The sequence below is a fragment of the Halichoerus grypus genome, chromosome 4 (assembly GCF_964656455.1).
Source record: "Halichoerus grypus chromosome 4, mHalGry1.hap1.1, whole genome shotgun sequence".
Lineage (NCBI taxonomy): Eukaryota > Metazoa > Chordata > Mammalia > Carnivora > Phocidae > Halichoerus > Halichoerus grypus.
This window is the reverse complement of record NC_135715.1, coordinates 14,602,332-14,629,017: the sequence shown is the minus strand read 5'-3', so window position 1 is coordinate 14,629,017 and position 26,686 is coordinate 14,602,332. Positions and strand designations below refer to the sequence as shown.

Below are 26,686 nucleotides of genomic sequence, written 5' to 3'. Positions count from 1 at the left end.
AAGGCAGAAGTTAAAAACAAGCTGGCTAAAATGAAATGAAAATGAGAGGCTGAAAATATAATACTGGAAAGAATGAAAGAATGAAACTCAGAGCTGATACCACAGATAATTCAATTAATGAACTAGATTCGGAGTCAGCAAATTACAGCCTGTGGGTGAAATCCCATCTGGAGCCTGTTCTTATATGGTCCTCCAGGTAAGAAAATGTTCGTTGAAATGATAGAGCAGCCAGAGGTCTAACAGAGAGAATCAGAGAAAGAGACAGATGAAAAGAGCTGTCCTGGGATCACACTCATCCCTAAGGGTCTGTAAAACTGCATATATTCTACACTGGCCCCATTTAGGAAAATGAGAATGAGGCAGGGGACACACTTGGAGGCATTCCCTGAATAAACACTGCTGAATAAAAAGCTACTCTGAGGGCGCCTGGGTGGCTCAGTTGGTTAAGCGTCTGCCTTCAGCTCAGGTCATGATCCCGGGGTCCTGGGATCAAGTCCCGCATCGGGCTCCCTGCTCAGTGGGGCAGTCTGCTTCTCCCTCTACCCTTCCCCCCTGCTCGTGATAGCTCTCTCTCTCTCTCTCTCTCTCTGAAATAAATAAATAAAACCTTAAGAAAAGAGAAAAAGCTACTTTGACCAGGCAACTCCGAGGAAGGCAGGTTTAAAAATAATTATTAAATCTATTCTGGGCAGTCTGGAAGACTTCATGCCAAAGGTTGGATCTTCTCAGGAGTAATGAGAAAGAGAAATTCCAAGACACTATTCCATGGGTGAATGTGGGGCAAAATCATAAAATCCCTGAACTGGGAAAGTAGCCTTTAAGTCAAGTACACAACCAACAGTAAAGGGTGAACATCTAACCACTTATGGGGACTTAAGCACAAACTTTGAGCGGTAACTGGCTTTTGCTGACTCAGAGGCAGTCTCTAGGAAACAAAGATAAAAGATAAAAACAAGGAAAAAAGTCTAAGCAGGAACATCAGAGATAAACAATGAGAGGGAAACAGACAACAGAGTTAGCTCAGTCACATCACTAAACAAATAAACGAATGATCAAACAAACAACGGGTAACCCTGGGGATGAGGTGATATTGGTATCCATATGTGCTCTGTATTATCTAAAATGTTTGGTTTTCAATAAAAAATTATGAGACAAGCAGTTAAACAGTAGAGTATGATTTATGCAAAGGGAAAATACCAAGCATTAGAAACTATCTTTGAGGGGCCTTAGATAATGGACTTAACAAACATATAAATATGTTCAAAGAATTAAAGGGAACCATGTTTAAAGAATTAAAGGAGAGTATGGTAATAATAGTTATTACACTGAGAATAATAAGAAAGAGATAGAAATTATAAAAAAGAACCAAATGGAAATTCTGGAGTTGAAAAGTAAAATAACTGAAATGAAAAATTCATTCAGAGGGGTTCAACAGATTTGAGTTGGCAGAAGGAAGAGTCACTGAGTTTAAAGATAAATCCATAGAACTAGAATCTAAAAAAATAGAATGTAAAAAGAATGAACAAAAATGAATAGATCCTCAGAGAAATGTGGGACACCATTGTAACTATTGGGAAAAGGTAGTCTGTCAGCCTCGCAGAGAACATGCTACCAGAAATTCTTGAGAAGAAAGAGAAGGAAGAAGTGACGTACTCCATAGATCCCAAACACCCCTTTTTGGAATGTGCTGGTCTGAAGACCACTTAAAGAAGGCCACAGTGTGTTCTGAGATTATCTAACATGACATGAAAATTCTCCTAGCTAATGTTATATTTTGTTTAAAATGTATTAACTATTTTTGATGTGGTAGAGCACCTCCAAGATGGCCCCTAATAATCCCCACTTCTTTGTACTCATGCTTTGTACTTACTCAGCTGAGTCACTCCTGAATTTTTAAACCCCAGGTACTGGGAAAAAGAAATGTTTGCTGTTTTAAGCCATTAAGTTATAGGGTAATTTGTTATCAGCAATAGATTTACACTTAGCTAATATAAAACAATTTCATAAAATGTTTTGGTTTATGTTTCTTAGGTGTTTTTAATCTAGACAGATTTTTATGCTCCCATAGAAATAGAGAAGGTTATAAGAGTTTTTTGGTTTTTCTTTGCTTGTTTTTCTTAGAGAGAATGACAGTTGGGAGGGGGAGAGAATCTTAAGCAGGCTCCACACCCAGCGCAGAGCCCAACCAGGACTCAATCCCATGAACCCTAGGTCATGACCTGAGCTGGAATCAAGAGTCAGACGCTTAACTGACTGAGCCACCCAGGTGCTCTATATAGAAATGTATCCTACTGAAGTATATTGGTTTGTAATTCTCTAATAACAAAATAATTAAGGTTGATTTAAGGCTTAAAATACTCTTCAGTGAGATAAATTTGTTTTTTCTTAAATATTCAGAGAAATAAAGTGCTGCCTGATAACGTGATGAAAAATTTCTATTACGAATTGCTATTATTGCTATTGGTAAAAAGCAGATTTGGGGTCATCGATGTAAGGGTCTAGAACCATTCACTCTGATTTAATAGCCTATTTATAACTGCTAAATCTTAGTTTTGGCTGCTACAACAAAGTAACCACAAACAGGGTGGCAACAAGGGAACTGAAATTTATTTCCTACAGTTCTGGAGACTGGAAACCTGAGATCAACTGCTAGCCTGGTCAGGTTCTGGTGAGGACCCTCTTCCGGGTTACAGACTATTGATTTGTCCTTGTATCTACACAAGATGGAAAGAGAGTGAGCAAGGCTCTCTGACCTCTTCTTACGAGGGCGCTAATCCCATTCATTAGGGCTCTACCTCATGACCTAATTACCTCCTCAAGGTCCCACTTCCAAATACCATCACACTGCAGATTAGATTTGAACATAGGAATTTTGAGGGGGAGTTCCTGTCTTAAGTTTCCTTAGCAACAACTTGAGGTACTTAAAATGTTAATATGGAGGGGAATAAAGATTTAATGCATGTTCTTCATTTGGCTTTCTCAGAATTAACAAAAAATTAAAATTTTTATAGTAAAAATATCTAAATACTCACCATGAATTTTAATGCATTAAACAGTAGCTTTCGCCCAGATGGTTTGTCAAAATCAGCAATAATCCAGAGAGTAACTGAAGAAATTACATCATCCTCTGAAAGTTTCAAATAGTTTAGTCAAACTACCTCTTTTAAAAATCAAGCTAAAAGCAGGGAACATTTCTAGTTAACAACACACATTAAAGAGTATTAAAATATTAAACTTAATTTTTTAAAAATACGCAAATATTGTTAAAGATTATACACACATGCACATACACTGACATGCATATAAAAATACTAGAAGAGTGTTCTATAGGTTTATAGAAACTCAGATGCCAAAAAGAAAGAATAGTCCCTATGGGACATATCTGTGGAATACTTTTATTAGTAGACAAAAATTATATTATGCTTATTATGTTTTCAGTGTTGGCAAGCAAAACTATCTTCCAGCTACAGCTACATTCTTTTTAAACTGATACTTATACCCCACTATATGTAAAACTAGATACAATAAAGCTTATCAGTAGATATTAAAACAGCAATATTTTATTAGCTTACAATTCATTTACTTCAAAACGTCTGGCTATCATTAACTTGGTCTAATCTACATCATCTTGTGCCATCAACAGCAATACAATTATTTTCTTCAGAAAAATTTGAAAATTTGGAAGCCACAAAGAGAAACAATTTTTAATTCGGAAGTCAGTTAAATGGGTTTAATTTCACCTAGGCTCAGCATCTGTCACCTGAAATAATACTTTTCTAGCCATCATTAAAACCTATAGAAAAATTAGTCCCTCTGATCACATGACCTACTTAAAACAAGTGCAAAAAATCTGCTATACCAAAAACTTACTCCTGAATAGAAGTGAGGCTACAGTTACTACCATACTCAGGAATATCTATACAATATTATATAAAAACTGTAACAAAAAGAAGGTTAACATTGAGTCCACATTGAAGCAACTTAAGAGTAAGGCAGTAGTGGTACGTTCTTTTCAAAGAAAAGTAAAGAATTTTAATGCCTTCTTAACACCAGCACTTTTACCATCATCATAGTAAATTGAGAAATATTTCAGAAGTGCTAAGTAAATTTCTCACAAGTCCATTATTTCTTTACACATTTACATAATTGCAAGAAAGAGGAAAGTAGGTGTTTCTCAGTTAATATTCTTTTAAACTGTTAGAGATTTAACAAAGGGCATTAATTATAGGCTAACTTACTCTGAGAGACAATTTTCGAAATACATCCCAGAACCTGATAAATAGATTTCTCCTATTTTTTTTTTTTTTTTTAAAGATTTTATTTATTTATTTGACAGAGAGAGACATAGCGAGAGAGGGAACACAAGCAGGGGGAGTAGGAGAGGGAGAAGCAGGCTTCCCCGCGGTGCAGGGAGCCCGATGTGGGGCTCGATCCCAGGACCCTGGGATCACGACCTGAGCCGAAGGCAGACGCTTAACGACTGAGCCACCCAGGCGCCCCAATTTCTCCTATTTTTTATTCCCTGTTTCTGTTTCCTTTTCTCTTCACTAAACATAGTCAGGACCTTACTCTGCCATAACACAGAACTGCATTATATTTTATTATTTGTTGGATTTCTTGGAGACAGACCACTTTATGAACATAAAATCAAGGATCTGTTAGAAAATGATTCTGTGGCGATCTGGTCCACACTTGACCCCACAGCATTCTAAAAAACTGGCTGTGTGGCCTCTGCTTAAAACTCTCATATATAAAAATATACCCCTTACTACACAGTTCATCCTATCTTGAGATCACTCTCATTGTTAGATGACTGCTTTATACCCCGAGATAAAAAGCTGCCTTCTCTTATCTTACGTGTATCGGCTCTCATTTTTCTCTCTAGAGCAAAGATGGTCAAACAAAACAAAATGAAACAAAACCAACCAAACTCTACCTTTGTCTATCTGAATAAGTCACTGTCCTCTAATAAACATGCGGACGGACCCACTGCAGACTCCCCTGTCCAGGATAAATCCGTATTTCCAAGTACCTTCCTGTATCGGTCTCCCCTCCTTTGTTATAATCCTCAACATATGCAAAAAATCCAGATGTTGTTTAATCAGAGTGTGGAACTACTCTCCTCTGATCTGGGATTTATACTCTTATTCATGCAGTATAAAGTATCAGTTAACACAGTCCTGAAAGGGTTTTACCACTTTCTTAAAAAGGTGAAAAATGGAATAGCTTGCTTTGAGAAAAGGCAAAAAACCAAGATGAACTCCTGTGCATATACGATCCAGTAGGGTCAAAGGCAGTTTCTCAGCACAATGCTTATATCCTAACTAACTACAGACTCCCTCGAAAACCAGACCCCTAGTCAAATAGTAACATACAAATTCATTATGCAACCACCTTACTAAAATTACAAATTTTGCTACTTTAGGAATAAAGTCAGGAAAATAAAATATGCTTATTACCTTCTTGGGTTAAATAATACATGTTCTCTGCTATTACAGCACTCTTATCTTGTGAATCCAAGAAAAAGAACGTAGAGAAATCTTCAACATCAGCAGTTACTGAAAATTTTCATATTAAATGTTAAATAACCAATTAATAAAATATTCACAACTCAATAAACATTTGTAGAAAGTATATGGAAGGATTATTTTACCTGATGTGGATATTAAATTAAGGTACTGCCATTTTGTGTGCAAAATCAAAGGATTTAACCGGGGTACAACATTATTCTTTTCCATAAGGAAATCAATTACATTTGTTCGATCGTTTAATGTGCCCTACAACAACAAAAATATTACTTAGGTAATCTAGGCAATTTATATGTATATATTTTAAAGTTTTGCACAGAATACACTTAACAACTACTTCATCTAAAATAATAAATAAATAATGTAGGCAATTAGGATTCATACAATAAATTTTACAACAAATTTGCCTGTAAAAATTTGAATTTTCTTTCCAATAAAGCAGTTGCTTCAATTATGCACAGGTAAACTTAATTAACTAATTACTACTTTTAAAGAAACTGCTAAGTGATCAGGAGGGAAATTTTTGCCATGAAAAGATGTTTTAATACAAAAAATTATTTTTAAACATCATTTATCATGTATTTTCTCATAAATGCTTACCTACCATGAAAACTTCCTTCTGTAAATTTATGGTTGCATCCATCATTCTGCGAAGAACACTTGTTTCCAGCTCTTCAGTATTCAGCTCTTCGAGCTTAAAGGGTTCTCCATTATAAAGGGCTTGAGGCAAAGGACCCAGGCCAGTCATCTTATAAAAGCTTGCTCCTTCCTATTTAGTTCAAAAATGCCAGAGAGTTAAACTGAATATGGCTGTCTGGAAAAGAAATGCATATGAAAAACAAGGGACGGAAACTGCCACATTTTTATACGCCATAGAAAAAAATGTGAACTTCGCTGATTTCACTTGTCCTTTCCAAACATTTTTTAAAGGAAAGTAATTTACCCACATAAAGCAAGAATCAGGTAGCTTTTTCTGTAAAGGGCCAGCTAGTACCCATTTCAGACTTTGTGGGCCATCCAGACTCTGTCTCAACGACACAGTTCTGATGCTGCCATCCAGCTGTGATACCCAACACCTGGATGCATACCCACCGCTAGGTCCCAAGAAAACTGTGTATGTAAAGGCAGGCAGTGGGCAGGCAGGATTTGCTGACCCTTGTATAGAGTGTAACATTTAAAAAAAAAAAGAAAACCAAAACACCATTTACCTGTATTAGAGAGTCATTCATCCCTGCATTCATTTGTTTAATAAACATCTGCTGAATTCATGCCATCGGCACGAGGCTACACACTGTGAATACAGAGCTGAAAGTCTGCCCTCAAGCGGTTCACACAGACACAAAATAGATGTATGCACGCGCTTCTCTGGGAGCCAGAAAGAAACGTCTAGCCAAGCTTGAGTAAGGAGAGGAAAGGGTCAGAGAAGCCTCTGGGAAGGAGTGGCATGGAAAGTCTTAAAGGATGAGTAAACATTTGCCAGGAAGATAAAGTGGAAAAAGATATTCCATGTGGAGTGAGACAGCATAGCAAGGAATGGAGGGGAGGAGAGAATACAGCATCTTTAGGGAATGGCCAGTAATTTTGTGTGTCTACAGTGGGCAGAGTTACATATGTGGGTGTGGTCAGATACAGGGGCAGAGACCAGATCCTGAAGGTGCTCAACATCTGGATTTTATCTTGGGAGTGATAAAGTGTGACTAAACAATTCATTTGCTATTCAAAACTATGTATTATTATAATTATTATTGCCAACATTCTCACAATTACTCTGTGAAGCTAAGTACTACCATCACATCCATTTCACAGATGATGACATATGACCTCCAGCACCACCCAGCTACTGCATTTTATTTGAAATTTTTTTTTAAATTTTTCATGTTTTTACTTAAATTCTGGTTAGATAACAGTTAACTGTAATATTAGTTTCTGGTGTAGAATTTAGTGATTCGTCACTTACATACAACACCCAGTGCTCATCACAAGAGCCCTCCTTAAAGCCCATCACCCAGTTAACCCATCCCCCCCCCCCACCTCCTCTCCAGCAACCTCAGTTTGTTCTGTTGAGAGTCTGTTTCCTGGTTTGCCTCTTTTCTATCCCCGCCACATTCATCTGTTTTGTTTCTTAAATTCCACATGTGAGTGAAATCATATGGCATTTGTCTTTCTCTGACTTATTTCACTTAGCATAATTGCTCTAGCTCCATCCACATCATTGCAAATGCAAGATGTCATTCTTTTTTATGGCTGAGTAATATTCCATTGTACATATATATATACCACATCTTCAGTCGATGAACATTTGGGCTCTTTCCATAATATGGCTATTGTTGATAAAACTGCTATAAACATTGGGGTGCATGTATCCCTTCCAATCAGTATTTTTGTATCCTTTGGGTAAATACCTAGTAGTGTAATTGCTGGGCGTAGGGTAGTTCTATTTTTAACTTTCTGAGGAACCTCCATACAGTTTTCCAGAGTGGCTGCACCAGCTTGCATTCCCTCCAACATTGTAAGAGGGTTCCCCTTTCTCCGCATCCCCGCCAACACCTGTTTTTTTTCTTGTGTTGCTACTGCATTTTAGAAACAAAATTTGTACTTAGAGCTCTCTGACCAAGAGTCTGAACCCTTAATCACTATTATCTCTGCAATTATTGGGCACTTATGGTATATTAGGCTTATGAATGCATATAAATAAAATGCAAATTCTATCCTTTAATGTAGATGGGTACATTAAAAACAAGTGTGAACATAGCCTCCAGGGCTACCAAGGAGGGCATGGTCAGTTTCATCTAGAAAGAGGGTAAATAATGATAAGTAATATGATCAGATTTGCGTATTTAAAAAAAGACCACAGTGGCAATGGTGAGAAAGAAGGGCATGGGAGAGCGTGCCCTGGGAATGTTGGTCAGGGACTCCTGCACTAGTGTGGGAAAGAAAAAACAAGAGCCAAACAGAAATTCATGGTAATGCGCAAGGGGAGAATGAGGAAGTTTCTGAAACATTCAGCTGGCAGGATGGACAGAACCTAACAATGTATTGTTTGGGATGGTATGAGAGAAGCAGTAGGTTAGGATGACGATGAGACTTCTAGCATCGGTAGCCAGGGTGAATGACGATGCTACCCTCTAGGATAGGGCATAAAGAAGAAAAAAATGTTTGGGGTCCCAAGGAAGATGATGGGCTTGGTTTCGGATTCTTTTAAGATGCTTATGGGCAAGCCCCAGGTAGCTGCATACATGGGTATGGACCCAAGAAAGAGGTCTCTGCTAGAAATACAGGCCCTCTTTTGATTTACTCTGTGATTTCTAATTAGGCAACCTGTCCATTCCAAAAGCTTTAATTACAACAAATACCACAAATAAGCCAATGACACTGAATTTTATAATTTTAGCCCTGCCAGACTGAGTTCCTAAACAGGGGCTTAATACCCAATCTAACTGCAGCTTCAGTCTCCCTCAGAAATGTAGTCTTAACCCATCAGTCAGGAATTTTCCCATCAGATCAGTACCAATGAGTCCGCCACATGGGCCCTCTCCATCCCCCAAAGAAAGATGAGGTAGTCTGCCTGGTAAGACCCTTGCTTTGCCCCTAAAGGAAAGCCACCTTGCCCGAAACAATCCCTTTTTTTTTTTAATTTATTTTATTAACATATAATGTATTGTTTGTTTCAGGGGTACAGGTCTGTGATTCATTCATCTTACATAATTCACAGCGCTCACCATAGTACTTACCCTCCCCAATGTCCATCACCCAGCCACCCCATCCCTCCCACCCCCTCCACTCCAGCAACCCTCAGTTTGTTTCCTGAGACTAAGAGTCTCTTATGGTTTGTCTTTTGCTAATAACATTCCTGCCCTACCCTCCTATAAAACCTTCCACTTGGTTTAACTCCTCAGAGCATCCCTCTATTTGCTAGACGGGATGCAGTCCTAGTCATGAATCATTTTAAAAAGCCAGTTAGATCTTTAAAACTTACTGGGTTGAATTTTTGTTACTGAACAGATCTGGTGGCAGTGACAGGACCCAAAGGGAACTTCCGGCAGCATTTGGGGACACAAGAAACACATACACGGTGCCCGCACACTCTTGGATTTCATGGTCTTTCTTGCCATTTCTAAGAGTCGCAGGGCAGTTCCAGTTGCCTTCCCTCTTCTGAGCTACAGACAACCCCATACACTTTTACCCTCCAACAATCGCTTCAAAGTAACGGACAATGCCTTTTCAAAATAAAGCAGGTCGCAGTCTCTTCATTGCTTAATATCTTCTCAGATTTTTTACTGTTGCCAAGGTGTTTCACTGTTCTGAGTTCAATTTAATATTGTTCACTGTGCAAGCCGGCCCCCTACTTCTCCAGCTCACCCTGTGAACTTCCCTCCACGACACAAACACAACACCTGGCTGCTATCCATACGGCGGCAACACCAGCTTCTCCGTACTTCTTCACGACTCAGGACCTCCTGACATTTTTCTCTGGGAGGTTAATCTCCTGTCACTTTGTTTTCTTGCATCCGGCTCTTCCTCCTACTTCAGGACTCAGAGACGAATTCTTCATGTCCATCCTCAGAGCACTTCTCCCCTCATTCTATGTGCTGTGTGTCTGGTGGGCCCCTTCCAGCCAATACTTGTGTCCGTCAGTCTCGGGGATTTCATTGTGTTATTTCTCTGATGCTTTCCTTCCTGTTGTTTTCTCTGTTCTTCCTGAGTCTTCTGGATTGAGTCTCTACTTGTTTACCATTTATTCTTATTTTCATTTCTTTGAATTTGTCTCTCTGTTCTATTACATTTTTATTTTGTTTTGCTAAAATTTGCTCTATTCTTTTACCTACTGTGCTTAGAACATTATAAGTACTCAATAAATATCTCTTGAAAGGGCAGATAAAGTTTAGATGAAGAGAGAAAATTACAGGAACATGAGTTTAGAGAATGAAGGCCTAAACTCGTTTCTTTTCTTTGTGATGGAGGAGTAAGAATGATTTTCTAGGCCTGGAGAGCAAGGTGGAAAAGGGGCTTAGGGGACTGATGAATGTCTAGAATAATGTTTGGGAGGGGCAGGGAGCAGAGGAGACTAAGCATGACTGAAGGGCTCTCAAGTAACACGGAGTCTGACTTAAATTAGAGGTTGGACAGATTTGGGGAAAATGGGCCAACAGGACACTGAAGCTGCAGATCATCGTTACAGGACAGCTGCAGGAAAGGAGAGCAGTAAAACGGGAGCTGTAAGGGGAAGCGTGTACTCACACACTAAAAAAAACGGAACTTAATATTTCTGAGGAGTGTTCAGTGTCCTCAATCTTTACAAAAATCCTTAACATTTCTAACTTTAGTAGACAATGACTGCAGACACCTTAAAACAGTAACACCACAAAAATACTCATTTCACTATTAACTCTTTAAGAGTAAAAGTGGGTTTCTGATTAAATATGGTAGATTTATCCATACACATGCTCATCTCTCCTCTCCTCACACATTTCACTGAAGTGAGAATATAATAATAGAAAATATGAGCCCACAAGGGTCAAGAAAAAACAGGAGAAAAGATAAAAAGCAGGTAAGCAAAGTAAAAAGGGAAGTCACATCTGTTCAGACAGAAGAGAACGTGAACATTTTTCAGCATCCCTGGAGACACTCGGTGCCCCAGAGGGAGGACGAGAGCAGAGTGCCCAAATGGCCGAGTCTGCACACAGGGTAGTTGCCTCTCAACGCCTGTCTCTCAATGCTGCAAAGCCACAGTGTCCTGCTTTTCTTATTCTCTGCAGAAACTGAATCACAAAGGCTAGCCTGGGTGACAGCAGGCAGAGAAAGGGGATGGAGACCAGGCGGGAGATTAAAGGAGAGTGCCCATCCTTCACACCCAGGCGGTGACCACATCCGTTCCCGCACATAACCTGTGCCCTCACCTTCGACACGTGCACCCTCTCCACCCTCTCGTCTGCCACATGTACTCCTTCTAAGAGCAAAATAAAGAATTCTTATTTGAAGAATCTGCTTTAATCGAGAAAGTCAGCTCAGCTCCCCGAGTGAGGCTCACCAACTCATAAGAACCATGTATTTGTCATCAGCTTTTTAGGGTTTCATACTTACGTGTGGAAAGATAACCGGATATCATAAGACATTTGACAAATGCTTCAAACACAAAAGAGAGAAATCAAAACGAATGAAAAAAGGGAAGCTGTAGAGGGCAGAGGTAATGCAGGGAGAAGAACACATCACAAAATTAACACTCTTAGATAAAAAAAAAAAATTGTGTCCATGAAAGAAAAACTGAATGTTATAAAACAGGAATAGGATAGAATAAAGATCTCCAGAGAATTTTAAAAAATTGAATGAAACGGACAAAGGAATACAAAAAGAAGAAAAAGCAAACAGAGACTCAACTGAGAAGATTCAGAAAGGACAGAAAAAAATGAAGGAAAACATGAGAGAAATAAAGAAATTCCCAGAATTGATGGACACAAATCTCCAGTAGAAGGACCTCACCAAATGCCCAATACACTGATTGAAAGAGGATCAATACAAAGACATACCGTCATGAAATTTCCAAACACCAGGGAGAAAAAGATTCTAAAAGCTTTCAAACTGGACAAATACATAAATAAATAAAGCAGAAAGACAAAGGAATTAAAATCAGAATGATAACACTGGTCTCCGTAGCCTACTAGGAGATAGGAGACAGTAAAGACAGCCTCCAAAACTTGGAAGAAAAAGGATCATCCAGTCCAACTACCAATAAGAGGGAAATGTAGCATAAGATTTTTAACCATAGAAGAGTTAAAATATTTTTTCTATCATGCATGTTTACCTGGGAGAGGAATAAAATCAGAAATAAATCATAAATAGGAAAGGTATAGTACTCACACAACCAGAGATAAAGCAGAGACCTGTAAAATGAAGTGGCAAAGGCAGACCCAGAAAGGAAGGAAGCTGTATTTATTCAGGTCCAAAGCATGACCAGTTCACTTTAGAGAAAGAGTGGGCATGGCTACAGAAGGGCATTCTAGGGGTTGGTGTGAGTGAAGAAGGTGCTCGTTTGTTAATTGCTGTTTATTTGTAAGAAAATTTCTGGATAGGTTATCTGTCCTATCTACTATCTGGATACATTTGCAATAAAGAAGAATACTATGGAAAATGGGTAAAAAAAAATGAAGTAATTTTCAAAGTTAAAAAAAACAAGGTGCTAAAAAATGGAAAGACAATCATAGTATTTGATTTACTAAGCAAGGAATATTTAAAAAGTCACACACACTAAATATTCACTTAACCAAAATGTGTTAAAAACAGACCTGATAATCAGCTGGTTTGCACTGGACAGGCTTTACCACTTCTTGACGTATTGAAATATATCTGTACCAGTTGGTAAATAGCTGCTGTCCTGGGACGGTGATCGCCCATGAGAAGCACTTTGACCTCTTTCCCAGACCCTCAAGGTCAACACAATTCAGCCACTACAGGGTGACCGTCAGTCAGCACAAGGGCCTAAAGACTCCACTCCAGCTCTGGGATCTGCTTCCGGTTGACTCTCTGACTGGCTGCCCTTGAAGCCACAACAGTTTTTAAATATTTTAAGTAAATTGGAGAGACCAAGTGAAGGTAGGGAGGTAGAAGAGAGCTCAAGCCCCAGTTACTATAACAGGAACTCAGCAAATATACCTAAAACTTAGGACTTGCAAATACAAAACTGGAGGAATACAAAAGAATAGGATTCCTTTTCTTGAAGTATAGTCCAGCTGGAAATGACATTTATATCCACATATGGTATGAAAGGCAAGAAAGGCAATTAATGGGAAACGATACTATTGGGTTGTGAATTCCAATATTTGAGGGTAATATGGTGTTTATTCAGACGACATTTTTATGGCATCTGATAATAAGTATCATGTTTTGGCTGCGTAATATCTCAAATTCACTTGTATCATAGCAGATATTACTGTTATATTTACCTACAACAGACACAAGTAAATGAATCCATTTCTTTCCATATACAAGTTAGATCATGAATAATATTTTAAACTTTTTAATCAATATATTGCACTGAAATAAACAGCTTGAATATTTCTTACCAGCTGTTCTTAGGAACGTATTTTATTTTAATGCACTTAACAGCCTCAGGTACACAGGTGTTATAAAAGGCTTTAAATATATAACTGATTTGAACCAGAGAAGGGTTCTTAAGAAACAAAGCATACACAACTTAGTAAAAAATCAGTAAGTAGTATCAGACTCATTTTAAAAAAGGGCAAATCAATCAGAAAAAAATTTTTACTCTCGCATAAGAAGTGGTTCTTAGTATCACCATTATGCATCTATCAGTCATGCTTAATAGATATGATTCTTGCACAAGTGTCAGTCCCTAAGGAAGGTAAGGTCTGAATAGAAATTGTGCTCTACCAGTGAGTAGCAAGCAGAGAAGAGCCCACTTCTATTAAAAAAGAAGAAAGAGAAAGAAAAGCACAGCATGTAAGGTCTAAGTATGGAATTACTTCCAGGACTCCTATCATTATCACTCACCATCAGGTGAGTGCTCCATATTAAAACCCAAATGGTGCAACCTTTTGCTTTCAACCTGTGCAAATAGGATCCTTAATATATAAAAACTCACTGCTTTTCTATTCCATGAGTTTATATAATCACTACAGAAAATTTGTGTTCCTTCTCCCCATAAGAGTACCTGAAGAGTACTTATAAAAAATAATTTTCTTTCTAAATTTCCTTAGTCCGTGATCATTTTATTATAAGAGATGCCTCCATGCAACTTTGGCCCCAAAAGAAAGTTCATCTTGGTTGCTTTTTAGTTTTGTTTTTCATTATATGAAAATATCGTAATGAAAAATAGCAATGAAACTTGTTCTCAGTTTAGAAATTATCATTTGGAAAACCCTTCTTACAGAACTAAAAACAATCCCTAATTCCTACCACACTGGCTTTTCAATTGCACTGGGACCCCCAGACCTCTGGCTTCCTGGCTTCGCGGCTTCGCTTCCGTTTCCAAGCAGCCTACACATGCCCCAGAGGTCTCCTCACAGGCTCTGGGCCTCTCATGCCAATACCACATCCAGCTCCTAACGTTTCAGCCTCACAGCACTTTATCTAGCTACCTTCCTTCATTCATATGAAGGAAGAGACTGATGCTCCCGTAAATTTATGGTAGGCAACTCCAGCAGGAATTCGGCATCATAGCCATTTTTATACATGGCTTCACCGTGCCGCCTTTCCTAGCCCCCAGAGCAGCAATTTCTAAAACCTCACTGCTCTCGTGAAGTTCCATCCTACAACATAACCCTCGTTCTCAGATGGCCCTGCCTCCTCAGTCATGTCATTCAGGAGATGTTTACTGACGACACACTATGTTCCAGTCGCTGGGCACTGGGCCTGCAAGACCCAGCAGGAGACATGATCCCTGCTCCCAGGGAGGATTCAGTCCAGGGAGAAGGCAGGTAATGAACAGCCCACTGTAACCAGCATTATGCAGGAGTGTGCAGTATTAGCATGTGGTGCTAGCACGAGCAACTTAATCTCAGGTGGAGTGTTAGAAAAGGCTTCCCAGAAGTTCCTCCCAAAGTGTTACTTTTCCCCCAAAGTAACATTAAAGCCAAGAGCCACAGAGAAGCACACACAGGCTAGAAGAGAAGGGAGGCAGGGTGCACGAACCAATGGTGGGAACAAGCACATGAAGGCCCTCTGGTGAGAAGCAGGAACCCATTCGGGAACCTGAACTAGTCTGCCTGCGCAAGAACAGAAGAGCAAGGAAAGAGTCATGAGAGGTGAGACTAAGGAGTTAAACAGGGGCTGAGTCAGGTGGGACGTTACAAAGCCAATGATCCTGACCTTCAATGGTTAGCATGGAGACAGGACCAGATCTGTGGTCTAAAAACTCTTATAAAATGCAAGAACCCATCTAAAACACTTGAAATCTGTATGGGCATGAGAAATTCAGCCCCAGTGATGCTCCATCTTCCCAAGTTTGGTTCTTGTCCTAGCATTTATCTAAAAAGCCAGCTTTCCATTTCTTCCTAAGAAAGTACAAATTACATTCTTTAAAATTCTACATTCAGGGCACCTGGGTGGCTCTGTAGGTTAAGCGTCTGCCTTTGGCTCAGGTCATGATCTTGGGGTCCTGGAATCGAGCCCCGCATCGGGCTCCCTGCTCAGTGTGGAGCCTGCTTCTCCCTCTCCCTCTGACCCTCCTCCCCACTTGTGCTCTCTCTGTCTCAAATTTAAAAAAAGAAAAAAAATTTCTACATTCAAGTTTCCTATCCTGTAAATCCTGACAATTCTCGTCTCTCATACTTTTCAAAAGGTTAATAATGGCAATTTGAGTACTCGTATACAACTTGCATCATTCAGAGGTGTTAAACTTCCCTTCTTTCTGAGGGTCTAAAACCCAAATCATGAGTTAACTATATTGAGATCAGTTATTCATGAGATTATAGTGAAAGTTTCTTGGATCATATTTTTGAAAATTTGCATTTCAACTTACCTTTCTGTCATTGTCATATTTAGAATGAATTCCCAAAATATCCCAAATATTAGCATCTGGAAATAGATTTAGGAGAACACTCTTCACATTGTCTACAGTGAGCATATTGTCATTCTTCACTTTTTCGTACATCTGTAGAAATAAAGATCTTATAATTAATTTTCATCTTATGGCAATTAGTTTTCTTTCCCTGAGCATGCAGACAGATTTATATAAAATATACTTTATACTTTGTAAGTTCTAAGTATACCACATATGTACATATATACACACATCCTCCACCCACACAGATAAATCATTTTAACCACACAATGTATCATCTCCCAATAAAAATAGTTTTGTGAATATTCTATAGCTTTCAAAATACCAGAACAAATTTATGTTATGTTCCATTTTGATCAAACTAGACACTGTGATTCCCGGCAAAATAATAGCTCCCTTTCTTTTTCTTTTTTTTAAGATTTTATTTATTCACTTGAGAGAGAGAAAGAGAGAGCACGAGCAGGGGGGAGTGGCAGAGGGAGAGGAAAAAGCAGGTTACCTGCTGAGCAGAGTCTCCAATGTGGGGCTCGATCCCAGTACCCTGGGATCATGACCTGAGCTGAAGGCAGATGCTTAACCATCTGAGCCACCCAGGTGTCCTGGCTCCCTTCATTTAAAAAGGTATATATAAAATATATTTTTAAAAAATTTTATTTACTTATTTGAGAGAGAGAGACAGAGATAGTGACAGAGAGCACAAGCAGGGGGCGCAGCAGGCAGAGGGAGAAGCAGGCTCCTCGCTGAGCAGGGAGCCGGACAGACATGGAGCCTAATCCCAGGACCCCGGGATCATGACCTGAACCAAAGGCAGACACCCAACCGACTGAGCCACCCAGGCACCCCTATATAAAATATTTTAAATGGCTTATTTCAGAAAGGCTTTATTTTCATTCCTGATCGCTCTCCAGTAAAGACCTTAACTAGGTTTCCTCTGTACCTCCTTTCTTCCCCCCGCTCAGATGTTGTAAGCACAGTGGCATGATGTAAACTGTAGCTCCTTTATTTTCTTGCTTCATTTCTCCCTCATTATAGACCCTCTACTATGCCCCAGGCTCTCTGCTAGGCATGGGGTAAGGGACAGCTCTGCATCGAGAGAGAAGGCATCTCCGAGCAGATGACTCAGCTGAGACATAAATATGAACACTGGGTTAGCGTTAAGGCATTCTGGGGGAAAACTTCCCAAGCAGAAGAAACTTGTACTTACAAACAGCATCAAGTACCATTTTGATATATAGGTGTCTCTCACTTCTCAAAAGATCATGTTAGGCTACTTTTCTTTTAAGAGAGTGACATCAGTATCTGTTTTCACTAACCAAAAGAAATCCAAAGAGGATTTTCATTTTTATGAAAAATGGTAGAAAGTGAAAATAACATTTAGTGTTTGTTTTGCAGTGTGATTGGCCCCGCCACGCTCCTTCCCCAGGAACTACAACTCGGGATCCAGAGCTTGAACCATGTCTGTGAACATCTGTGCTTTCTTTCAATTTATTCTGTGCATATCATTAGCAAGATATGTCCTAAGATGTCAGAAAAGCCTAAAAGAGGTTATTTTTTGGTTCTGGAAAATGCTAAAAAATTTTTCCATATCAGCTGATGATTACTGCTGTTTTACACCATTTGGGCTTATTATAGAGGTTTCATAGGAATGCTCTACTCAGAAGCGGGGGAACCTTGCATCAGTTAAGAATGTTATTTTGAAGACGCCTGGGTAGCTCAGTTTGTTAAACGTCTGCCTCTGGCTCAGGTCATGATCCCAAGGTCCTGGAATTGAGCCCCAGGGGGGACTCCCTGCTCAGCGGGGAGCCTGCTTCTCCCTCTCCCTCTGCTTGCGCTCATGCACGCACACACACACACACACACTCTCTCTCTCTCTCTCGCAAATGTCAATTAAGTCTTAAAAAAAAAAATGTTGAGTCCCAATTCACTTAAGTCATTATTGCCAGAGACAGTCCTCATATGCGGCCTGACGGAAGCCCCACACTATTCCTCATGATAACCTTTTCCTTTTCTCACTGTAAACCTAGTGACCTATTCCTTGAAGAAAAGCCTCAGTCCTATAATTAGGTCCCACAGTTTAATTTTACAAGCTTCTCAATTTATAGGCAAGTTTCCTCCTCATAATCAAGCCGAGCATGCTATGATCTTAGTAACTAAAAAAACAAAAAGCAAAAATTTTAGCCTTCTGTAAAACATAAATAAGGATTAGAAAAAATGAGATTTTGAATAAGGCAAAAATTATATATGAAAAGTTACTGATATTAGTCATCTTACAAATTAGTCATTTTCAAATAGTAGATATTCTTAAGCTATCTCAGGCAGCTAGAATGTCTAGCATAAGCCACTTAGATATATAATGACTCAATCTTCTTATACATTTTACAAATTTTAAAACTGTTATATAACTTGGTAAGCAAAAATAGCAACCTGGGGTCTTTACTTCTTCATATAAATTTTATTTATTTTTCCCTTTTTTAGCTTCATTAAGGCATAACTGACAAATAACACAGCAATACATTTAAAGTGTACAACATGATGGCTTGATAAATGCACACCGCGTGAGGGGACTCCCACCATTGAAATAACTAATATATACAGCACCTCACACATATTTTTCTTTCTTTTTTGGTGAGAACATTAAAATTCTACTCTTAGCAAATTTCAATTATACAGTACAGCATTATCAACCACAGTCACCATGCTGTACATGAGATCTCCAGAGCTTACTCCTTTTTTTTTTTTTTTAAGATTTTATTTATTTATTTGACAGAGAGAGACACAGGGAGAGAGGGAACACAAGCAGGGGGAGTGGGAGAGGGAGAAGCAGGCTTCCCGCTGGGCAGGGAGCCCGATGTGGGGCTCGATCCCAGGACCCTGGGATCATGACCTGAGCTGAAGGCAGACGCTTAACGACTGAGGCACCCAGGTGCCCCAACTTATTCCTCTCATAATTGGAAGTCTGTACCTCTGACCAACATTTCCCCATTCCGCCCACCCCCGGACCAATCACTTTTCTACTCTCTGTTTCTAAGAGTTCAGCTTTTTTAGATTCCACATACACGATATTATACAGTATTCATCTTTCTTTGTCTGATATATTTCACTTCGCCTAATGCTTTCCAGGTTCATCCATGTTGTCACAAATGGCAGGATTTCCTGCTTTTTAAAGGCTGAATGATATTCTGAGGTACGTATACATACATACCACACATTTTCTTTGTCCATCCACCCACTGATGGATACAAAGTCATTTCTATACCTTGGTGATTGTGAATAATGCTGCAATAAACATGGGAGTACAGATAACTCTTTGAGATACTGATTTCATTTATTTCATTTCCTTTGGAAACAGCTGAAGTGGGTTGCTGGTTCATACTACCATCCTATTTTAAATTTCTTGAGGAAGCTCCAGACTGTTTCCATAATGGCTGTACCATTATAGAAGGGCTGTACCCTTCTCAGAGGGTTCCCTTTTCTCTGCATCGTGCCAGCATTTGTCATCTTGTTTGTCTGGTAACACACCCCCCTACAAGTGTGAGGTGACAGCTCACTGTGGGTTTTGATTTGCATTTCCCTGATGATTAATCAAGTTGAGTACCTTTTCATATACCTGCTGGTCATCTGTATGTCTTCTTTGGAAAAATGTCCATTCAGATCTATTGCCCATTTTTTAATTGGGTTACTTTTTTTTTTTTTTTTTGCTATTGAGTTATATGTATTCCTTGTGTATTTTGGACATTAACTCCTTACTGAACAGGTAGTTTGCAAATATTTTCTCCTGTTCCACATTTGCCATTTCGTTGCATTGATGGTTTCCTTTACTGTGCAGACACATTTTATTTTGATATAAATCTCGTTTATTTTTGCTTTTGTTGCCTTTGATTTTGTCATCAAATCCAAAAAAAATCATCGCTAAGATCAATGTCAAGGAGCTTACCCCCTGTTTTCTTTCAGGCAACAGTTTCAGGTCTTCAACTTTTTAATCCATTTTGAGTTGACCTTTGTGTATGGTATAAGATAGAGATCCAGTTTCATCATTTTGCTTGTGGATACCCAGTTGTGCCAATTTACTACAATCTACTCCCTCCTAATCCTAACTTTATGTTGACAAAATATCGAATTTTAAGTTCCAAAATAGATCTATTTTAATCCTCTGTTCCTTTGTACAATTATTGTCATATGTATTATATCTATGTTAAAATTTTTCTTCAAATTGTGCAATTTAAATGCAACAGAATACATTCTTATAGCCTTTTGTATGTACCCATATATTTACATTTTATTTACAGCTACCATTTCATTTCTTCCTGTGAATGTGAGTTACCATCTGGTGTTGCTTCCTCTTAGCCTGAAGGATTTCCTTTAGTATTTCTTTTGACGCAGCAAGAATTCTCTCCATCTCTACCTGTGAATATTTTTATTTCAATCTTTTTGCAAGGATAATAGTTTGTGTTAGCTCTTGTTCAACTTCTGAAAACCGACTTCTTTCATATATTTTGTCCAGTTTTATATTTGCTTACTGTGAGATGGTTAATCTGTTGTCAATTACCCCATCATAAACAAATGTTGAAGGCTTAAAGTACTTCTGCATTCTCAAACATGCATTCAACAAATATTCATCAAGTACATAACATACATTTTTTAAAATCTTTTTTTTTTAAAGATTTTATTTATTTATTTGACAGAGAGAGAGAGACAGCGAGAGAGGGAACACAAGCAGGGGGAGTAGAGAGGGAGAAGCAGGCCCCCCCGCTGAACAGGGAGCCTGAAGTGGGGCTCGATCCCAGGACCCTGGGATCATGACCTGAGCTGAAGGCAGATGCTTAATGACTGAGCTACCCAGGCACCCAACTTTTTTTTTAATCTTAATCTTGCAAGGTAGGAAGAGAAAATTAAATTAGTAAATTTGCATAGCCACTCTGAAGAGCTGAGATACATAGTCTGATTGTTTTACCATATAAATACTGTACTTATTCTATCATAATTCTCCATCACATGTCAAAAATTTTCATATAATTTTGACCTTCTACATTCTTCTTTCTCCTGATACCATATTTTCAAATTACCTAACTTAGATAAAATAATTTGCTCATTGAAAGTAATGAAAAAATATTAAAGAGATTTCATAATTCACATATTTTACTAAAAGACTAGATTTTGCTCAAATTATTCTAAATTAGTGAAGCTAAGTCATCAGAAGGATACAATACAATACATTCCCAATAGGATGTTAGCTCAATCATGTTTTGGTTTTCTATGGGTTACAAAAATTTTAGGGTTGAAGCATACATAGTCTGAATAACCACCAACATTTGCACACTTCAGACCCTGGTGGATTCTAGCATGCTATAAATATTCCTTCCTCACACATTTTTCCCTCTTTTTCCTCTAATTGCTTAGTACAACTTGTAGGCTATAGCACATATTTAATACTTTCATGCTGCGTTGTATGAAAACCTATGGTTTCAAGTATAATTTGGTCTTCCAAGATATTACAGTATTATGCTGAACATCACAGTAGATAATTCAAAAGGCCAGTGATTGCGAAGTATGAATTCACATGCAAATTTATGTCTGATACAAAGCGCTTCCAGAATAGAGAGTCAATAGAGAGAATTAAGATAACTTAGGTAAGGAGAATTTCAAAAGGTCTTCAAGTTTCTTAGTTTTGACTATCATACTGATCCTTTCACAATAAGGTGGCCAGACTTCAATAAAAGCTATGTCAGTCTAAGTCCCTTATAAATTCTTACACCAATCAGTTAATAAAAGTAATAGCCTGAGATACAAAATTGACACGTAATCCACAGCACTATTTTACAGAACAAAGTGTATCCCCAAGTCACTGAGGCTCTGGTAGTTTCTGCGCGGCAGGACACTGAGTTCATGAGGTATTCAGTGGTTTTCCCAGGAACTATGGAAGCAGGGCAGGGAGTACACAGGGCTTTTGTAATATCACACTCTCACTTTGAAGACCATTCCTTGTTATAATAGTGGGTGAAAGTGAAAAGACCAATGAATTTTAAAATGAACAAAAGGTAGTTTTGTTTTTTTAAGATTTTTTTAATTAATTTATTTGACAGAGAGAGACACAGAGAGAGAGGGAACACAAGCAGGGAGAGTGGGAGAGGAAGAAGCAGGCTTCCTGCGGAGCAGGGAGCCCGATGGGGGACTCGATCCCAGGACCCTGGAATCATGACCTGAGCCGAAGGCAGTCGCTTAACCGACTGAGCCACCCAGGAGCCCCAAAAGCTAGTTTTTAACCTATGGTCTGACTTTCTTAATAATAATACAGCTCTTTAATACATCTGTTTTCACAATGGGCCATGATAGTTTCAAAACCTCAATTATGAGATAATCTTCCCATTTCTTATTGTTCTTTAAGTTCTTGCCAATTTCTAACTTTTTTTTATACAATCTCTTTGTCAAATTCAGTACCCATCCTGCTATTTCCACCTAATTTGCTGTCATGAAGTGATCTCCTTCTCCTTTGAAATTCTCTAGGAAGGGTCTGCATACCTTGTCATTTAGAATATTTAAGTTTGCAGTAATCTTTTTTATTCATGATTTTTTCAAGACCTGGTTCAGGAATTCTTCCCTGACTCATCATTTTCTCTGAGTATGTTTTCCTCTAAACTTATATATACAATTTAAATTCTATTAGCAGCTGGAGGAACTCAAGCAAATTCATCTATTTTGGCAGAGTGTCAGCTGCCTAATTTATAAAGTGGGGACAACATTATGTATTTCAACTGGGAGTTGCAAGAATCAAATTCATCGTCTGTATTAATCCCCATGATTGTTTTTTATAAACTTTGAAAGATAAAAATAATAAATGATAATTATAGTAATAATGCAGAAAAACCCACTGTACAGTCTAAAGAAATTATACCTAGTGCACTCACTTGTACTATGGAAATAAACGCTTCTGATACATCACTTTCTTCTGCAATATACTTGAAAGCTCGCCAAAGAGCAACGCCAACGTCATCTGCTCCATCAACTTCATCATCTGTGTTAACAATGAACACAAAACCAATTCTGGGAAAAGAAGGTGAATAAGGAATGTCACAACTACCCCTTGAATCACAACCAACACGATTTTTCAATATTACTAGACTATAACATCTAGATGGATAGAATGTGTTAATAGGGGGGGAAGAGGGAGTATTATATTTGAAATGGTTTGATTTGTAATGTCTAGTCACCAACATCCGTCTATCTAATGGATTCCTCCAAACTGTCAAACTCTCTCTGGTGGTGATATTATCAAATGACCATGTTTTTCCAGAAAAATAAAGGGAAAGTATACTCTTAACACAACCTCAGGGAAATGGATCCATCTTTAAGCACCCAAAGTGATCAGATCATTCTCTCAGGAAATGAACAGGGTTAACGAGATTACTAAGCAGCTTTGACTAACAGAGTCTACCATAAAGGTAAATGATGTTTCACAGCACAACCATGTTGTGTCAGGTGCTAAAGACCACCCACCACTGCTTTGAATTCCACATGAATACTCCGTGCAATACTCTATGGTACAACATGAACATCACTGGATTTCCTTTAGCTGACTGTTTAATGTTATAAATTGACAATTACCTAAGAGGAATTTTATGATAATAGAAAAGTTCAGCAAGTTTTATAAAATCCAAGGTATATTCTTGAGCAGGATCAATAAACAGAACCTAAAAGAAAGTAGATAGTTTATAATCACTATTTTAACATTTTGGAATTTTCATGAAATTCAAGTTTAGTTTAGTTTCTGTCACTAAAAGTATGAAATTCAAGGTGTAATCTTTTTTAAAAGAAATTTCCAGCAATTCTAAAGAATTCTATATAAGAAAGAATTTCATAGGTAATGAAGGATTTCTAAAAGCTGCACATCTGAATAATACCTGGAATTTAGTATCAGATCACTCATCCTTTTTTTTGGCAGCACAACACAAAGTAAACTTTTTAAATAACAAGTGAAATACCTTATTCTAAATGTGCATTGGATTTTCTGTATTTTTTTTAAAAAGACAGTAATTGAATTTTGAAAAAAATAGCATTAATATAACTGCTTACTCTACACTGCTGTAGGAAATAACATATTCACTTTCTTTGTGGAGAAAAAATAAAGCCCCAGCTAAGTGTTTTCTGCACATTTCACAGTTGTATCAGGTTATTTAATATTATAATAGTGAACTCATACACATAGATGATAAAGTGATATCCACGAATTTTCCCCTGAAATGTACTAAACTTTAATCTTTAATTAGTTCTTTAGAACACAGAAGGAAAAAAGTTCAATCAAATTCCTTTCAGAAAATGTGAACGTAACTCATCAATTTCACATCGGAACTATAAAAGCACATCTAAATAAGAAGAGGCAGCTTTGTGGCATCGCGGGCTCTGGAGGTCTCTCCGGCCAGTGCCACCTCAAGCTTGCTGCATCAGGCAAGTATTTCCCTCCGTATTACACAGATGTCTATTCACCAAGAACAGGCTAGTCCAAAAAGAATGCTGTTACCTTTATAAAAGATGTATACAAAATGTCATATAAAACTCACCAAATTATGAAAATTACGCCTTACGAAAGGTATAGTTCCAGGGAACACAGGCTTCAGAAGCTCCTGGCAACTTGCAGGCCATGTGACATACAACTCATCATTTTCTAGGTCATTAATCCACTAGAGAAGAATCCAAAAATCTGTGAACACTATATTAAGCTAATACTTAAGTCATTTTTTTTTTTTAAGATTTTATTTATTTATTTGACAGAGAGATAGAGAGAGAGCACAAGCAGGCAGAGTTACAGGCAGAGGGAGAGGGAGAAGCAGGCTTCCCGCTGAGCAGGGAGCCTGATGCGGGGCTCGATCCCAGGACCCCGGGATCATGACCTGAGCCGAAGGCAGACGCTCAACTGACTGAGCCACCCAAGCGCTCCACTTAAGGCATTTTCAAAGCCAGTTTTCACTCTTTCAAAGTAAAAATACACAAAGATTTCTATATTTCTGATTAAATATAAGAAGCCAGTTGAATATTCTTTAAATTAAGAAATATATTATGTGCAACAATTTTATATTCCCATGGTCTTTTAGATTAAGCCTGACCCTCCTCCCAGAACTGACTTCTTCTATTCATGTTTTTCATATCAAAAATAAAATATTATAAAAATTACTCTCCATAAACCACTTGACAGAGATTAAGTGTTTATCTTAATTATCAGCAGTATAGGAGGCAGTCAGGTCCTCCACCTCCCTTCTCAAATTTTAACCCTTAGACATAAGGAAAATAGAACATGACACCTTGGATGTCTGATTCTGATCAAGAGCTAACGGTTTATACTAGACTAAGCCGCCTGCCTGAAAGAATGCTAAGAACTGGGGAAAACATGTAAACCGCTGTTCAGACGCATGGAGTAGGGTCAACCAATGATCAAGAGTGAAGGCGTGACAATCCTTGAGGGCAGGAAGCTCAGGAGACAAGCTCCATGTTCACCTCAATTCCGTCCCCAGGGACATTTTCCAAACTGCAGCTTGGAATAACTCATTCAAACAGCAAGTGACAGTCATATTGGGCTGGAAAGACAGGAGTCAAAATTAGGGTTGCCTAAATGTTAGGAGTTAAAGGGGCAGGGAAATGCAGGAGAGGGGGAAAGTGCAGGAAAGAAACCAGACAGTCCCGTCTCTCTACAAATTCCTCTCACTTGCTGACTAGGAACCTGCACGCACCCATGGCAACATCCTGGCCCCAACACCACCAAAAAAACCCAAAAAAACAAAAAACAAAACACAAAACAAAACAAAACAAAATCACTACACAGTAAGGAGACAGAAGCTGAAGTCCGAAATGTTAAGACTTTGGCAAACACTGTACTTTGAGAAACTGACAGGGCTAGCTCCCAGGAGTAAGACACAAAGTGGAAGAGCTCCCACAAAGCCCAGAAACATGCCTCGACAGAGCCAGGTGAGGTCTGGTACTCAGGCTGCCGCAGCAAACCTGACAAGCGTTTGCTTCTGTAACTTTACAAAGGCAATTTCGGGCTCCTATCAAAAACTGCCATGCAAAAAAAAAAAAAAGGACCAAATATTAAAATGAAAGAGAAATACCAGACAATACAAAGGGACTTAGACAAGGACTTTAAAATAACTACGATTAATATATATATTTTTAAAAAGAAAAAATAGATGGAAAATGTTAAGATAACTAAAAATCCATCACACGAAGAGCTAAAGGGATATTCTAGATTTTAAAACTCTGTAATTAAGAACTGTAAGAACTTCTAAAGAAGATTTAACTGCAGACTGGACATGGAGGAAGACCGTGATTAGTCAACTGGATGACAGAGCAATAGAATGTATATTAACTAAAGTGCACAGAGAAAAGAAATAATGCAAAATCAAAATGAAGGGTGAGAGAGATGAATGACACAGGCACGCGGTCTAGCAAGTGCCGCTGAAAGTCCCAGAGGAGAGGAGAGAGGAGACCAGTGGTGCCCAAGAAATCAGGTGGCCTCTACAATGGTCCAGACATAAGGTTTTGGGGAGTGTTTAACCACGTCAGAGGCAATGACTTCAGAGAGAAGACTGAAATCGCTTTGCATAGGCCCAGAGACTGAACTGCCCATTTTTTAATCTCAAGTAAATTTATAGAAGCA

General features: G+C 38.5%; 1 protein-coding gene across 2 annotated transcripts in view; it reads right to left on the bottom strand.

The window, feature by feature from the left end:
• Positions 1 to 26,686, bottom strand: part of UGGT2 (UDP-glucose glycoprotein glucosyltransferase 2) — a 180,962-nt gene that overhangs the window by 67,656 nt on the left and 86,620 nt on the right. Inside the window, exons 13-20 of one of the 2 annotated variants that reach the window (XM_036080088.2) lie at positions 24,597 to 24,716; positions 23,644 to 23,729; positions 22,947 to 23,082; positions 16,003 to 16,134; positions 6,133 to 6,297; positions 5,654 to 5,777; positions 5,460 to 5,558; positions 3,033 to 3,127 (exon numbers count right to left, since the gene is read on the bottom strand). In XM_036080088.2, coding sequence (XP_035935981.2) covers positions 3,033 to 3,127; positions 5,460 to 5,558; positions 5,654 to 5,777; positions 6,133 to 6,297; positions 16,003 to 16,134; positions 22,947 to 23,082; positions 23,644 to 23,729; positions 24,597 to 24,716 — 957 coding nt within the window. The remainder of the gene's footprint in view (positions 1 to 3,032; positions 3,128 to 5,459; positions 5,559 to 5,653; positions 5,778 to 6,132; positions 6,298 to 16,002; positions 16,135 to 22,946; positions 23,083 to 23,643; positions 23,730 to 24,596; positions 24,717 to 26,686) is intronic. The other variant, XM_078070183.1, reaches the window with a different exon arrangement.